Source organism: Eptesicus fuscus, chromosome 22 (genome assembly GCF_027574615.1).
Source record: "Eptesicus fuscus isolate TK198812 chromosome 22, DD_ASM_mEF_20220401, whole genome shotgun sequence".
NCBI classification, from domain to species: Eukaryota; Metazoa; Chordata; class Mammalia; order Chiroptera; family Vespertilionidae; genus Eptesicus; species Eptesicus fuscus.
The window spans coordinates 1,305,542-1,322,365 of NC_072494.1; the positions used below are offsets into that span (position 1 = coordinate 1,305,542).

Here is a 16,824-nt window from a genome sequence, read left to right on the forward strand (position 1 = left end):
ACGTGGCCGCAACAAACAAAAGCTTCAGTTGTCATAGAAACGTAGGTTTATTTCGATAGAGACGTGCTGAATACAAAGGGCTGAAATAAACGAGTCATCGTTAACATAAATAGAACATTTTAATAGAAATTAAATATATATATTTTATTGATTTTTTACAGAGAGGAAGGGAGAGGGATAGAGAGTTAGAAACATCGATGAGAGAGAAACATCGATCTATCAGCTGCCTCTTGCACACCCCTCTACTGGGGAATGTGCCCGCAACCAAGGTACATGCCCTTGACCGGAATCGAAACTGGGACCCTTGAGTCTGCAGGCCGATGCTCTATCCACTGAGCCACACCGGCTGGGGCCAGTTACAACATTTTTATTAAAACGTTGTATCAGCTGGGCCGCGAGTTTGACATGCCTGCTCTACAGCGAAGGCGCGGTCTCGTCCCCACGTGTAAGTAGCGTTGGCCGCGTGTAACCCGGAGCAGAACACGGTCACACCTCTGGTCACACGATCCGCCCCAGGTACACGGCCGTGGGGTACTTCTCCTTCAGCGCGGGCCACTGCACCAGGAAGTAATCGGCGAAAGGGCGCAGGATGCGCCCGGTCAGCGACAGGTGCTCCACCCGGCAGAGGCTCTCCACGTAGACCACGGTCACGCGCTTCAGGCCCAGCACGCCCAGGAGGACGGCCGCCGCGCAGATGGGCACGCAGGTCCCGGGCCCGTTACACAGCACCTTCACACGGGGAGGTGTCGGAGGGCGGAGGGGAGGGGGCGGGAGAGAAACACGGATGAGAGAGACATGGTGACTGGTTGCCTCCCGCACGCACCCCGACAGGGTGTTGACCCCACAACCCGGGCAGGTGCCCTTGACCAGAAATGGCACCCACACCCCTCGGAGACGACAGGACACGTCCAGCAGGGCCCCACCAGGCTCAGCTCCCGGGGCCACGCGGCCTTACTGCTGCCACGGCTCAGCGTGGGCGCCGTGCGGGGCGTGGCGAGGATGTGGGAGACACACAAGACCAAACCGGAGCTCCCTCATCACTCCGTCCGGGCGGCGGAGCCCGCGTCCCGGGAAGGTCACCACAGCGACCTCTGCTTCCTGCCCCGCTGCCGCGGAGGGAGCGGAGCCTCTGGTTTTCCTGTCCTCGGCGAACGGTCACGGTGCCTCTTCCTTCCTCCGGTCTCTGTTCCCATTGTGTCTCCAGCCCCCGCCACGTCTTCGGGGAGCCCGAGTCCTGTGCCCAGTGCTCGCCCTCGCCGAGCCCCCCTGAGCCCCCCCGAACCCCCCTGAGCCCCCCCGAGCCCACGCCGAGCCCCCCTGAGCCCCCCCGAGCCCACGCCGAGCCCCCCTGAGCCCACGCCGAGCCCCACCCCCCAGGCCCAGGGCAGGTGCAGCCTTGGAGCCTCCCGCCCGCCCTGGGCCCAGAGGGAAGGGAAGCACCTGACCTTGAAGGTCATGGCCACGGGCCAGGCACAGACTAAGGTGGCGTTTGTATGACCGCCTCCCTCCCCTGCGCTGTCCGCGCGCTGGCCATGCCACCCTCCCGCGGACGCGGAGGCCGAGAGGCGAGGGGCCTGCGGGCCACGCAGCGGAGTCCCTGCCCGGCTTCCCGAGGGCGCTGTGCGCTGCCCAGGAGCACGCTGGGACGGAGGGAGCGGTCCCCCAGCCCACGGAGGGGCCCCCGCACTAGCGCACGTGGCAGCGGCGGCCGGGCGTCCTCGCCCACGGCACACCCACCAGGTTCCCGCTGGTCAGAACCGGCTCCTGCTTTCCCGGTAACAGGAGGAGCTGTCAGTGCGGCCGCGCGTCCTACAGCCCGGGAGGCTGACGGCAACGCGGGCCTAGACCAGTGGTCGGCAAACTGCGGCTCACAAGCCACATGCGGCTCGCGAGCAGTTTGCCGCTCTGTTGACTAATGAGTTTGCCGACCACTGGCCTGGACCACTGCCTAGAGGGCGCGTGGCTCTGGGTGGGAGCGGCGGCTGGGGGCCCGGGAGTGTGCGGGGCGGGGAGGGCAGCAGCTCGTGGTCCCTCCCTGGGCACAGGCGCCCGTCCCTCAACCAGGAGGGCCCCTCAGCGCGGCCGCACCCCGAGAGTCCCGTCTTCCGGCCTCCGTTCCCGTGTCTGTCTCTCTTCCCGTCTGTCTGTCTGTCTGTCTGTCTCTCTCTCACACACAACCCGACTCTCATGAAGCGTCTGTGTCTCCTTTGGTGCAGACGCAAGGCCGGTTCCCATTCACACGCCCGTCAGTGTCGCCGCCACGTCAACAGCATCAGAGGAAAACCCCGCGACCCCATCGCTCGAGGGAGAAGCGCAAGGCAGAACCCGGCGTCCCCTGGAGGAGCCGGGGAGCGGGGCCGGAGCTTCCTCCCTGGTGACCATCTGCGAGCGCACGGCCCCAGGGCTGCTCGAGCCGCACAGACAGCGCGAACCCCTCCTTCCGTCCAAGCCCGTGTCAGACGGACAGACTCGCGGGGACGCTCCCGTGCCAGTCCCAGGGGGACACGCTGCCCAGCATGTTTTTAGCCACGAATTCTCTTTTTTATGGCATCGCCTCGAGACCGTTTTCCTTAAACAAACAGCATCGCTAACTTTCAGATTCTCCCATTAAGTTGCAACTCGATGATGAAGCAGTGGTTTCGCTGACTTTCACCAAGTTCTGTCCCGTTGTGCCCAGACTCATTCTCGGACCCAACCTGGCCGACCTCCGAGCCGGCACAGCGAGGGCCTGGATGCCAAGCCCGGGAACAGCACTCGGGAACTTTTAGGAAGAAACGTGAGACAGACGGGGGTCTGGTGAAACCACATCACCGGGAGCCTGGACGGGTGCGCACCGCCTCGCCGCCGGCGCCCGCACCCCGCCCGCTGCCCAGGTCTCCCGACTTCGCGCTCCCCGAGAGCTGAGCGAGAGCAGCTGAGAGAGGAGCAGCAGCAGGCTGAGCCCCGAGCTGGCATTCCCGCCCCCCCCCCCCCCCCCCGCCCCACGACTCGTCCGCAGGTCCCTGTGATGTCAGCAAACCCTCAGGAAAACAGCACCTGGACCTGCCCGTGGCCGTGGCCACCCTGACCGGCATGGACACCGGGCTGCAGGGAGCAGTGCCTCCTGAGGCCACAGAGCGAACCTGTTCCACGGGCTGTCGGCTGTAAACACTTCAAACTGCTTCGCCAGAGCCCGTTCCGGCGTCAGCGAGCGCCATCGGGGCGGCCGGAGTGGACGCTATTTGCTAAGGAATGGGACAGGCGCCCCCTGCCCGCCCCCCGATTTCCTTCCTCAGGGCAAATCTGGCTGCGGCCCGGCCCACGAACTCTCTGTCCGAGGCCTTAGCCGCTGGGCGCATGGTGCTGCCTCCCGTGTGGGCAGCGCCGGTCCAGGCTCTTCCCGCTTCCTCCCGGGCCTCCGCCCCTCCCGGCGAAACGCTGCCGCCGGTCCGAGAGCCGCACGCGTGCTCTGCAGAGGCGCCCTCGGCCTGTCACGCGGTGGCTGGGGCTGTGGCCGTTCTGCAGCGTGTGCCACGTGTCGTGGAACGTGGAGCCTGCCCGCTGGCCTGCGGGTCCCGGAGGCACTGGGACCCCACCCCCTGCTCCCCGCAGAGAAGGGCCGCCTCTGCAGCTGACTGAGGAGCCGTGACCATGACCGCGCTTCAGGCTACGCGGGGCGGCCCAGCAGGAGGCGGGGCAGACCCCAGAGGACCCCCGGCCTAAACAGGACCGTCCCCCAAGGCTGGGGGGACGGGAAGGACGGACGGACGGACGATGCAGACGGCGTGGTCCCCAGAGGCTGTCAGGAAACACTGCGCTGCAACTGTTTAGAATGAAGTAGGAAGAATGGACCGCGCTGGGCTGGGCCCTGGCTCAGGCGGGGCTGGCCTCGTGCGCAGTTCGTCTCCATGACAACATGGCCCGGAGCCTGCTCCGGAGGGAGAAGCAGGTCACCCCCGAGGGCTGCCGACGGTGCTCACTCAGAACCTGCCGCCAGCAGCGCCCGGCTGGACCCCAGGGCCCCGCCCGGGGGGAGGTGACTGGGCGGTTGCGCAACGTGCTTTCCTCTGTCCTCCCCCCCGCAACCTCTCGCCCTCCACAGGCACCTCACTCCGCGCCCACCCCCCGCGCTCTCATCGGTGCCAGGACTGCAGGGTGAGGCCCCGGGGCTCCCGAGCTCCCATTCCACTGCTCCCCGATCCCCGATCCCCGATCCCTCCGGCGGCCAGCCTCGGGGAACCCCTCCCCCAGCTCCCTGTGTGACCCCTTCACTTCTTTCCACCCTCAGACCAAACGGGGCTTGGAAAACGCCAAGCCAACGCCCTGGTTGATTTCAGAGGCTGTGAAAGGAGAGCCAGACCCGCACGGGTGTCGGCAGCCTCAGGCCGGCTGCCTGGGCGGCTGGGCCTTTGAACTTCAGAGCCGCTCAAAGCCTCCTTCTCTCTGGCTGCGCCTCAGCCCTGCCCCCGCCCAGGGCAGTCTCCCCAGCTGCCCGCGGAGCTGACCGCACGCCCCTGAAAGCAGCCTTGTTCCCAGCCGCCCTTCGCCGCTCACCTCCCACACCGCGGGAGGAAGAGGCCACAGCTCGCAGGGGAAGCGAAAGGACGGGCAGAGGGGCACTGCCTCCCAGGAGACCTCACGTGTGCCCAGTGGGAGCGGAGAGCCTCCATTTCCAAGCTTCGGAGGGTCCTCCGCGTGGAGAAACAAAAAGCCGTGGGAAGCGCGCTCTCTCGGACAAACTGCCCGCCCTCGGCTCGGGCTGCGCTCGGACCACGGAGAGCGGCAGCAGGGGCCACAGTTTGGACGGAGCGCGCCGTGTCCGGACGGAGCAGTGCGGGCGTCACCCGGGGTCAGGGCAGTGCGCAGCCGGGCGGCAGCCGGGAACCAGGGACCTGGGACTGGCTCAGAACCGCGTCTCCCGTGGACTGACCTCCGTGGGACATGCGACACGCTCGTTCATGCAGGCTGCTGGACGGCGAGCGTGTGAGGCCGGAGGAATTCGCGGGGAGACGTGATCCTGGCGTGACCTCGGTGCGCAGGGCCGGTCACACGGGCTGAGCACGGCAAGCAAATGGCCCCGGGCCGGAGCCCTCACCTGGCGCCACGGGCGGGGTGGGGGTGGCGGCCTCATTGTTCCCGCTGACTCGCTGGGCCTCACTCCCACCTGGTGCCCCAGCTGGTGGGCACCGGTCAGCGGCCGCTCCTTCGTCGCCGAGTGTCCTCTGCTGGTGGCAGAGGTGACCCTTCCCCAGAGCATCACGCCAACTCGGCGGAGGGCGTGCCGCCAGGGCTCTGGCTTATCACCCGGCAGTTGATCGGCGCCGTCAGTGTTCCCAGCACGTGCCAATCAACAGGCCGATAAAACGCGATAAACTATGCAAACAGGGCAACCGGAGCCGCCGCTGGGGGCTCACCACAGAAACACCCTTTTCGGCGTGGCTCAGTGGCTGAGCGTCGACCTCTGAACCAGGAGGTCACAGTTCGATTCCCGGTCAGGGCACAGGCCCGGGTTGCAGGCTCGATCCCCAGTGCGGGGCGTGCAGGAGGCAGCCGGTCCATGACTCTCTCTCTCCATTGATGTCTCCCTCCCTCTCCCTTCCTCTCTGACATCAATGAAAAAATATTTTTGAAAAGTCGGTCTCCCAGTTGCGGACAGGAACCCACTCTCCACGTGGACCGGCTGCTGCGTGAACTTGGACCTTTCCCAGCTCACACTGGGAAGGAGACGTGGGAAACGGGCAGGTGACATAATGGGCGTCTTTCATGAGGCCGAGTGAGCGTGCCGGGTGAGGCCCGCACACGGGCAGAGCCCCCCCCATGCCCGCAGCATCTCACGGCCTCTCACTGGTGGCAGATCCAGTCGGCCTCATCCTCGTGTGCAGAGCTCTCTGCAGAGTGCTTCATTAGCACGGCCAGGAGCCCGCCCACAGCCCGGGAGCCGGGAGCCGGCTGGCTCTGCAGGCTCTTCCGCCGGCCCCCTCCCCCCCCCCCCGCCCCCCAACAGGGCCGGTCCGGCGTGGGCGTGGGCGTCTTTGTTTCGGTGTGACTCATGGCCGCTGTTCATTCACTCGCCTTCAAGTCACCCCACAGGCATGCGGGAGGCGCTTTTCTAGGAAAGCCCGTGGGAAACCTCCCCCAGAGCTCGCAGCCCGGTGCTCGCTCCGTGACGCAGCCCAGCGGCTCCTGCTCTTCTGGAACGGACCGCACCGCATTCTCCGCGGGAGCGCATTCCCAGGAAGTGTGAGGTCCGCCTGCTCACTCAGAGACCCACCCAGACCCTCCTTCCAGGGACACGCAGACTCAGCGAAGAGGCTGGGTTCTGAGGGCACAGCACTGAGCCAGGAAGCACCGAGGATTGTGGGCAAGGTCGGTGGGACGATGCAGACGCGGTTTAGGAGGGCTCACACGTGTCCCTGTCCCCACTGCTGTCAGCAGAGCCGTCGCCGTGGACTTCACTCCGCGGAGGGCCTGGCTGTCACGGGAGTAGATGGGCCTCGGCCGTGGACTTCACTCCGCGGAGGGCCTGGCTGTCACGGGAGTAGATGGGCCTCGGCCGTGGACTTCACTCCGCGGAGGGCCTGGCTCTCGCGGGTGTAGATGGGCCTCGGCCGTGGACTCCACTCCGCAGAGGGTCTGGCTCTCAGGGAATAGATGGGCCTCGGCCGTGGACTTCACTCCGCGGAGGGCCTGGCTGTCACGGGAGTAGATGGGCCTCGGCCGTGGACTTCACTCCGCGGAGGGCCTGGCTCTCAGGGAATAGATGGGCCTCGGCCGTGGACTTCACTCCGCGGAGGGCCTGGCTGTCACGGGAGTAGATGGGCCTCGGCCGTGGACTTCACTCCGCGGAGGGCCTGGCTGTCGGGGGGGAGTAGGAGGCCTCGGCCGTGGACTTCACTCCGCGGAGGGCCTGGCTGTCGGGGGGGAGTAGGAGGCCTCGGCCGTGGACTTCACTCCGGGGGGCGGGGCTGTATTCACTGAGGGGGACTTCGTCCTGTGAAGCCAGCCTCGGCAGAACCGCTGATGGGATCATGTTCAGGTTTGAAATGGTTCTTCAATCTGACTCCGCGTAAATGAAAGTGTGTCATGTTCTCGCCGTCCCCTCTGAGTTCTTTAGAGAAACCCCCCTTTCACAGCCAGTGCTCGGTGCTCCTGAGACTTTAGACCCTGCGAGGAGGCTGAGGTGACAGCCGTCCAGTTTGTTGTTGTTCTGTTCTTGGGGAGCACGCCGACTGACGCTGGGACTGTGAAGCCAGGAGGGGCTCCGGCCGGGCAGCACCGGGGCGCCCAGGCTCCCGGGAGCTCAGAGGAAAGGGCCCAGCGGGCGGCGTGGGGGTCAGCCCGGGACGAGCTGCTGCTGCCCAGGGCTCCGCTGGCTGCAAGTCTCCCGGGGCCGAGAGGTTAGGCGATGCGTGTTCGCCGCAGACACCGGCCCTCGCGTCGCCTCGTGCCTCTGAGCCCCGCGGTCACATGCTCCACGCAGCCCTCGCTGGGGACAGTGCCGTGCCTCCGGGACGTTACTAATATAAACCCCAAACTTCCAGCCTGAAACCTGGACACCCTTTTGCTCCCTTTCATTTTGTCTGAGTTTTAGAAATAAGTGAATTAAACCTCTCAGGGCAATGCTGATCCTCTTGGGAGGGGTGGGGGCTGTCAGGCCTGCGGGCCGCGCGGGGCCGAGAACGCGTTTGGCCAGCCCTGCGAGGCATTAGGGTGAGTTACCGACACGTCTGACAAGCAGAGCAGGCTCGTGTCCCAGCTGGGGGTTGTGATGGCCGAGCACATGGGTCAGCATCCCACTGGCCGGGGCAGAAAAGCCTCCCACCCCGCTGTAGGCAGCTCTGAACTGCACACACTCAACAGGTGTTTGGAGCTGAGAGGTGAACTTAAAAACAGACACAAGCCACACTCCTCTGCGGCGACGGAAACCAGGAGCGGCTGCCAGGGGTCTCGGCAGGGAGCGTCAGTTCCTTCACGGGATGGGACCCAACTCCCCACCTGAGGCCTGTGTGTCTCACGGCTCGGAGACCAAGTTTACAACCTACACGCAGACTCTCGGACTCCCGCCCAGGGAGGGGCAGGGCCCTGTCCAGCGGCGAGGGGACGGAGAGCATGGAAACCCCAACGCCTGCTCAGAGCTCGTGCCCTCGGCCAAGCAGGGCTCCTGTCCCGCACGCAGCTCGGGCTCCGGCTGGACGGGGACGGGGACGGGAATGTTCGGGAGTTGCCTCTCCTGGGATGGCTTGTCTGCTGCCCCGCGCTGCCCACTGGAGGGCGCTTCCTCCCGAGGACCACAGAGCCCGGCCTGCCCCGCCGCGGGCGACCTGCGCACAGGCCCTCACTGCACGCCCGTGTCGGTTTCCCAGGGAAACACCTGTGTGACCTGCTGGCTGCACACCACCTTCGCTCACCGTCTCGGCAAACGCGAGGCTGTGGAAGAGGCACCAGAGCCTGGCTCTCCCCTGGCGGCCGGGCCCGGAGCCACAGGCGGGCAGGGGCCTGGGCTGTTAAAGACACGCGTCAGCGCCACGGACCCAGGGGAAGGGCACACGTGGAGTTCACGGCGGCTGGACACGGAGGGCCCGGCCTGCGATTTCCACGCAGGGCCCCGGCGGTCCGTGTCCGCACAGGCCAGCGCCCCTCGGGCAGGCGGGCGGCGGGGAGCGAGCAGCGTACGTACCAGGTCGGGCCTCACGCGGTAGGTGAGGGGCAAGGAGAGGCAGGCGGAGTGCAGGGTGGTGAGCACCGTGGACAGCCAGGACTGCCGGACCTCGCGGCTCCGGGGGATGCGGTGGAGGAAGTACCGGGGCACCTGAGGAGCACAGACCACCGCTCAGTGATGGCTCTCCCGCCAGACGCCCTCCGCACGGGCAGGGCCCCCAGGGCTGCGGAGGGTGAAGCGAAGGGGAGGCGCGCACACCGCCTCCCGCACTAAAGTGGGTGCAATTCTGGGGGGACACCCTCTATAGCAACGTTTGAAATTTGCAACAAACGCGAATTCTGACGTCCGTAACCAGGGAAACCAACGCTCGGTACCTTCTGAGCGACAGTTCCCCGACAGGGGCTCTCGGTCCCGGGGTGGGGACAGGAGGCCCCGCGGCGCTCTGGGCGGGCTTCCTCGTGGGCCCGGAGGGTGGGGTGCGGGTCTGGCAGGGGCCTCCCTCTGCCCTGGGCCCTGCACAGGCGACTGCGTGTTCTCATCACACAGCAGCTCCCACCGGAAGCAGGTGACCCGAGAGGGCGGCACCGCCCCAAGGTCACTCCCACTTCCACAAGGTCCTACTGCGCACAGGCCAGCCTGTCCTGGACGGAAGGGCCCGGGCGGAGGGCGGCCTGAGGGGCAGAAGCCTGGGCCTCGCGGGCCCGGCTCCCACACAGGCGGCGGCGGGTGAAGGGTGACGGTTTGATGCCCCTCCAGCCCCGGGCACGGTGCTCCTGGAGAGGAGACGGTGCGGGCACACACGGCCCGAGCGCTTGCACTGCGGACGCGGCGGAGGCCGCGCTGCAGGAGGGCAGGTGTCACTCCCTCCCCTCCCGCCACCCAGACCTTCCCCCGGGCTCCCCCACAGCCAGGGCCAGAGGGGAGGGCAGAGGGATGTACAGACTCCTGCTGTCCCACCGTCACTCCCACCTGGTGCCCCGGCTGGTGGGCACCGGTCAGCGGCCGCTCCTTCGTCGCCGAGTGTCCTCTGCTGGTGGCAGAGGTGACCCTTCTCCAGAGCATCACGCCAACTCGGCAGAGGGGAGGGAGGCGGTCATACAAACGCGTTCACATCCATCCATCCATCCATCCATCCATCCATCTATCATCTATCCATCCATCCATCCATCTATCCATCCATCCATCTATCACCCATCCATCCATCCATCCATCCATCCATCACCCATCCATCCATCCATCCATCCATCCATCTATCATCTATCCATCCATCCATCCATCTATCACCCATCCATCTATCCATCCATCCATCCATCTATCATCTATCCATCCATCCATCCATCCATCCATCCATCCATCCATCCATCTATCACCCATCCATCCATCCATCCATCACCCATCCATCCATCCATCCATCCATCATCTATCATCCATCCATCCATCCATCCATCCATCCATCCATCCATCTATCATCTATCCATCTATCCATCCATCCATCCATCTATCCATCCATCCATCCATCTATCATCCATCCATCTATCACCCATCCATCCATCCATCCATCTATCACCCATCCATCCATCTATCTATCATCCATCCATCTATCTATCTATCATCCATCTATCTATCTATCATCTATCTATCCATCCATCTATCTATTTATCATCCATCCATCCATCTATCTATCCATCCATCCATCCATCCATCCATCTATCTATCATCTATCATCCATCTATCTACCTGTCTATCAATCATCTGTCTGTCCACCCACCCACCGTCCCGCTCACTTCCTGATGAGAAGGGCAGGACTGCCCTTCACGGCCATTAGGTTCCATCCACTTGGATTCGGGTCCAGAGGGAGCCTCACCTCCGTCCCCCTGGAGGGAGAGGCGGGCGCTCAGGTGGGGGTCAGGGCACTGGCCACTCAGCACCAGCACCCCGAGGCCCTGCTTCCCGAGATGCGCCCCAGGCTCTCACCGCCGGGCAGAGCTCGGGCTCAGCTGTTCCCGCAGCAGAACCGGGTTCCGCGTCGGCGGGCGGCTGGCTGTGTGGTTGTGGCTTCACCTGACCCACAGCCGAAGGCGCTGCGCTCCGTCCTCACGAGGGAAAGGGCGGCCGTCAGTCCCTCTCAGTGCGCTTCGGTCAGACCGCGGGCGACCGACCTGAGCGGCAGCACCCCGCAGGACTCCTCGCCACGGGGGTGCCTGGAGAGGGGTGCCTGGGTGAGGGGTGCCTGGGTGAGGGGTGCCTGGGTGGGGGGTGCCTGGGTGAGGGGTGCCTGGGTGAGGGGTGCCTGGGTGAGGGGGTGCCTGGGTGGGGGGTGCCTGGAGAGGGGTGCCTGGGTGGGGAGGTGCCTGGGTGAGGGGTTCCTGGGTGAGGGGTGCCTGGGTGGGGGGTGCCTGGAGAGGGGTGCCTGGGTGGGGAGGTGCCTGGAGAGGGGTGCCTGGGTGTGGGGTGCCTGGGTGGGGGGTGCCTGGGTGAGGGGGTGCGTGGGTGAGGGGTGCCTGGGTGAGGGGGTGCCTGGGTGAGGGGTGCCTGGGTGAGGGGTGCCTGGGAGATGGGTGCCTGGGTGAGGGGTGCCTGGGTGGGGGGTGCCTGGGTGAGGGGTGCCTGGGTGAGGGGGTGCCTGGGTGAGGGGTGCCTGGGTGAGGGGTGCCTGGGTGAGGAGGTGCCTGGGTGAGGGGTGCCGGGGTGGGGGGTGCCGGGGTGAGGGGTGCCTGGGTGAGGGGTGCCTGGGTGAGGGGTGCCTGGGAGATGGGTGCCTGGGAGAGGGGTGCCTGGGTGGGGGGTGCCTGGGTGAGGGGTGCCTGGGTGAGGGGTGCCTGGGTGGGGGGTGCCTGGGTGAGGGGTGCCTGGGTGAGGGGTGCCTGGGTGGGGGGTGCCTGGGTGGGGGGTGCCTGGGTGAGGGGTGCCTGGGTGGGGGGTGCCTGGGTGAGGGGTGCCTGGGTGGGGGGTGCCTGGGTGAGGAGGTGCCTGGGTGAGGAGGTGCCTGCTTTCAGTCAGCAGCGAGCACCAGCCTGATCCGCAGTGCGGGGTCCGCGCGCCCCCCGGTGGCGACAGCGGGTGCTGCCGGTGGAGACGGGTCCTGTCCCTTCCGGAGCCCCTGGCTGAGGCCCCTCCTCCCCCCGCCTCCCCCACTGACCGGCGCAGAGGCGGCCAAAGCCGCGGGGGCCTCTGCAGCCGGAGAGGAAGGCCCGCAGGGACCCAGGCTGCTTCCGGAAGGCGTGGAGACGGCCCACCTCCCACGCCAGCGCCGCCTGCAAACGCACGTGGCAAAAGCGCGTCTCGGCGGTGAGCACACGGAACACAGCGTGTCCCTGCATGTCTGCTCGCGTCTGTGTTATTCTCCATCGGAACCGCCGTCAACCTGCTGTGTGCAGCTTCCACGCCACCCGCGTCCAGGGGCTGCCCCTCCGGCCTCCCGCTCGCTGCGCGCGCCCCCTGGTGGCGGCGGGCGGGGATGCGGGCGACGGCTGGGAGGCCCGGAGCGGAGCCCTCAGGTCCGCACCTGCGGGGCCTGCGCGGGCATCTCTGGCGCTGAGGGGCCTTTCCGGTGGGGAGCGGGCGAGGAACACGGGAGAGAGCGCAGGAGCGCCCCGGTCAGGCCAGGGAGGGCACCCCGTCCTCACCACCGCCCGACCACGGGCCCGGGAGCTCGGCTGGCCCTCTCTCCACATCCCACACCGTCTGTCTGGAAATTCTATTTCCTCTCCTTTCAAATCCAACCGCTGCCCCGATGCCCGTCCCCACGGTGCCCGCCTCCGCCGGTCTCCCCTCGCCCCCAGCCTCCGTGCACAGCAACCCCGGTCTGTTCAGAAGGCAGGCGGGCCGTGCCACTCCGGGAGCCAGCCCTGCCCTCCGGTCCGTGCAGTGACGTGTGTGCACGGAATTCACAACCTTGTTCTAAGGCCAAGGGTGTCAGGGGCGGGGCTGGGGGTGACAGGGGATCCCACTTCCCCACTTTGGTTTGGTTGGTGACAGACAAACCGGAAAACCCTCCTGCCACAGACACACTAAAGGCTGTAAGAAAGACACACGTATGTGTGTGTGTGTGTATGTGTGTGTGTGTATGTGTCCGAACTGGGAGGACAGGAGGCACGTGAGAAGGGAGCGGCCGGCGAGGTGCCCTGCAGGTTCGGGAGGTCACGGCTGACACGGTCGTGGACAGACACGCCCCGTCCTGGAGAGGCAGTGGTGGGGCCCCGGCTGCCTGCTCCTCTGCTTTCTGATACTCGTGTCCCTGGGTGAGCTCTCCCACTTGCTCATCCCCCGCGCCCCCTCCTCACGGACATGGAGGGCAACTCCATTATTCTGGCAGCTCAGGGGAAAGTCTGCATTGTCACCCTTCGCCCCTCACCCTTCTCCCCCGCCTGCACCTTAACTGACCTGCCCTGATGGTTAAAAAGTTAAACTCAGTGTAGGATTGGACACTTCCTTAGAAATAGACATGATCGCTTACCACGCCGCTGGGGTCTCTATCAGCTCGACTGAGTTCAAAAGCATGTATCTTCCGGGCACTGATCTCGTCTGTGTCCGCGACGACGTAGTGTCGGGGCGAGTAGGCAGCCGACAGGTGCCCCAGCAGCCTCAGCAGCTCAGTGGTGTGCCCGCCTGCAAAGGGGGGGAGGCCTTAGGCTGAGGGACGGCAGGGGGCACGCCTGTTGGACGGCTGCACTGATGCGCCAGCCTGTGCGTTTCTCCAGGGCAGAAGGAACCGCTGGGGACAGCGATGGGTGCCTTTGCGGAGTGGAAGGACTTCATGTGGGGAGGAGGAGAACAAACGTGTGAGAATAAACTCAGCACTCGCGGGTTTTATTCCTAAATGTACACAGTGTGTGAGGCGTGTCTCTGCGGAGCTGCCATTCAGGATCGGAGCGCCTTGCAGGGCCGGGGACCATCTACCTGGGTCACGGGCAGGACGGCCTGGTGCTGTGACTGCGAGGGAATACCCTCAGGGCGGCTGTCCCGCGGGTGCTACGTAACCGTTCCCTCCTCGTGGGCTTGGTGTGTGCATGAATATGACAGCTCACCGCGTCTCATCATCTATCAGGAGCCCTTAGCGAAACACCAAATGCCTAGACTGATCACGCAGACCAGCAGTTTATTACTCGGGGAAATTGCAGGTCAGCATCAAAGGGCTTCGGCGTCCTCTCTGCTCACTAATAATTTATTAGAAAGCTACACGCTGCGGAGAGGCTTAATTACTGACCGGTGCAAGGTACTCATTTGTCATTCAAGTCGCGGCCCGGAAGCGTCAGCCCAACTGCCTAGTCGTGCCTGGCTGGGGGCTGGTTCCGGTGACGCAAAGAAACTACAACTCCCAGTATGCAGTGCGCACAAAGCGCGAAGGAGACCCAGGGACGGCGTCGCAGTGCACTGCGGGGTTTGTGGTCCCGCCCCGTACTTACCGGACCCGGCCACCGCCATGAGACTGACAGATTCCCGGGGTACAACCACCCGGGAATGAAGCACGAGCCACAGCCGCAGGGCCAGGACCACTGCCGCCGCTCCTGCGGCCGCCGCGAGGATGAGGACGCACCCCATTCAACGGAACTACGCATGCGTGCTGCCCTCCGGCCAGCCCAGAGGAGCGGTCAAAGTTCAGGAACTACGGGCGCTGAGGAGACTCAAACTGGCCTGTGCCACGTCATGCTGGGCGGGGCTCCGGGCCGGAAGCGGAAGTCCGTCCTCTGAGGTCTGTGGATGCGGCGTGGCCACCGCCAGAGCGGAAGCTCTCATTCCGGAAGTTAAGCGCCGGAGAAGTTGCATTTCCGCCCATGGTGAGGTCAGGCCACCTGCGTGCCCTGAAGGCCTGGGAACTCCGGAGTTAGCCAGGGGTTCCAGCTCCATCAACTTAGTGAAGCCCACGTGGGCCCCAGTGGCACACAACGCTTTTGCTTTTCGTTTTTAAATGCCAGGGGAAGTGTTTCTGTTGCACATGCAGGCATTTACTGGAAGTGTTCGCCAGTGAAAGGTACTTTGGTACAAAGGATTCAGGGCCCTCCTCCTGACATCACCCCAATGCTAACAGGAGTCCCCAGTCTGGGTGCAGTAAAAAGGAGAGACTTTATTCAGGTAAACAGCTTGCAAACCGGGGAAACAGCCTCCAATGGCCACCATAAGTGTGCTACCGGAGGCAAAGGGGAGGCTGCCTTTCATAAAGTACTGCCCTGGTTGCTGATTGGTCCACCTTAATGCAAATGAGGAACTCAAATTTGCACAGCCTGATTGGTCAAGTTAGTACTGTCCCGATTGGTTGGGATCATGGGTCCTGATTGGTTGTTATGGAGCCGCTCTGATTGGTCTGCTCAGTAAAGATGCAAATCTATAATAATAAAAACGTAATATGCAAATAGACCGATGGGCCGAACAGCAGAACAACCACCACGCTATGACAGGCACTGGTACCAGGCCAGCCAAGGCGGGTGCAATTGGTTGGGGGGTCCTGCCATCGCCCCTCAATCGCCCTGCAGAGGGAGGCCCAGGCCACCGGCCAGCAGGGCAATCCATGGTGGGGTAGAAGTGGGGGGGCTCGTGATTGTCCCAAAGAGGGAGGCCCAGGCCACCAGCCAGGGCACTGCAGCAGGTGGGCGGGGCCTCCCTCTGTGGGGCTATCAATCACGGGCTCCAGGACTGCAAGAGGGTGCAGGCTGTGCTGAGGTGACACCCCCCCCCCCCAGTGCACAAGTTTCATGCACCGGGCCTCTAGTACAGATAAAGTTGTTCAGCTCTGATCGTCTGGGGCAGGTCTCAGCCCATTGGTGGAAGCCCAGGCACTCCTTTATAAGGTGGGCTCAGCTGGCAGGACAGTGTAGGAGGCTGGCCGCTCAGTCCACGCCTTTTCCTCCCGTGTGCATCCTGCCTGGAAGGCCTTTGCAAACAGCGGCCGCTAGACTCTGATGTCGAATTTGGGCCCAAGGAGTCCTTGGCAGGGTTACATGCCTTCTCCGGGTCAGCAGTCTAAATCTCCTCTTTCTCAGCACGATTGCTTTTAGCTTTTCTAGGCATTTCCACAGATCTCAAACCATGTGACCACAGTAATCACATGAGGGTGATCAAGTCAAGTAAGCCACGCTCCTGAGAGGAGTGGAAGCTCAGTGGCTCCCGGTAGCCCGATAGAGAAGGCATCGACCTGCAATTAATATTCAGTTAATCTTAACACAAAGCCAGCGGCACCTCCCCCGTCCCACTTGGGCTTATCTTCATGTCTGGTTAACCCACATTGCAGCAATGGAACAAAGATCGCAGGAGCCCCTTCACCCCAAGTGTCCCTTGTCTCCGATAAACCTGGAGGTGAGATAAGGAGCATCGTTTCCAGCAGCCCAATTCAGTCTTCCATCATTAACCCTCAACCCTACATCCTCACCTCAGGCCTTCAGGCAAATACTCCCCTCTCTACAGACAGAGGTGGATTCTATAACATCGAAAGGATTTCCCCAAGATGCGTTAGGGGTGGAGAAAGTGTATAGTTGTGGGCTTTGAGGCTCGAGCCCCTGAGATTTGATCATTCAGAATCCCCTGGGCTTCCAAACCCATCGCCGGAAGCGCAGAGGCAGGGCCCCGGACACAGTATGAAAACCAACTTAGCCGTAGAACTCGGGATGCGGTTTTCTTCCGTCGGCCCGCTCTGCCGTTCCCAGCCGTGGCTTCAACGGAAACACTCGCCCCGCTTCCTTCCGGGAAGATGGGAGCGGTCTCAGAACCTGCGTCCAGACAAGGCGGTCTCCAGAGCCAAAAGGGAGGCCATCTTGTCACTGGTTCTTTTCCGAAGGGCGAGGGAGGCCTTTTCCAGAAGCCCTCACAGCAGACTGTCTTTCTGTCCTTCGGGCATTATTGGTGTCCCCTGTTCGTAAGGGAATGTGACCTCGAGCTGGCTGGGGTTAGGGTGGAGGATGACATGACCAACAACTCACCTGTCGTCCCTGGCCCTGCGCTGGAGGGTGGGTGCTGCACAGAAGGGGCGCCCTCTTGGAGAGGAGGAAGTCGGAGGAGCGGGGAGGGAGGTGACGGATGAGTAGGCAAATCAGAGTGTGGATTGCTGTGGGGAGCATGTGTGTGAGGTGGCTGGGTGAACCCACTCAGGCAGTGCCCAGGCCAGGCATATCACACATCACTAGGCTCTAGGCCTTGCGTTCCTGGTTGCCCCGTCCCCTGGCCACCGCCACTGCCTGTGTGCAGGGGGATCCGCG

At 64.1% G+C, this 16,824-nt stretch overlaps 1 protein-coding gene across 2 annotated transcripts; it reads right to left on the reverse strand.

The window, feature by feature from the left end:
- Positions 1 to 313: 313 nt before the first annotated feature.
- Positions 314 to 14,282, reverse strand: ALG14 (ALG14 UDP-N-acetylglucosaminyltransferase subunit). 2 transcript variants are annotated; one of them, XM_008147075.3, is made up of 4 exons: positions 14,044 to 14,282; positions 13,095 to 13,246; positions 8,657 to 8,788; positions 314 to 729 (listed from the first exon to the last, which is right to left on the reverse strand). In XM_008147075.3, exons 1-4 carry the CDS (start codon positions 14,177 to 14,179, stop codon positions 499 to 501), a joined length of 651 nt encoding a protein of 216 aa, XP_008145297.1. In that variant the 5' UTR covers positions 14,180 to 14,282; the 3' UTR covers positions 314 to 498. The 2 variants fall into 2 exon arrangements, with proteins under 2 accessions (XP_008145297.1, XP_054567758.1); XM_054711783.1 differs by lacking the exon at positions 14,044 to 14,282 and adding an exon at positions 13,666 to 13,911.
- Between the last annotated feature and the right edge of the window lie 2,542 nt (positions 14,283 to 16,824).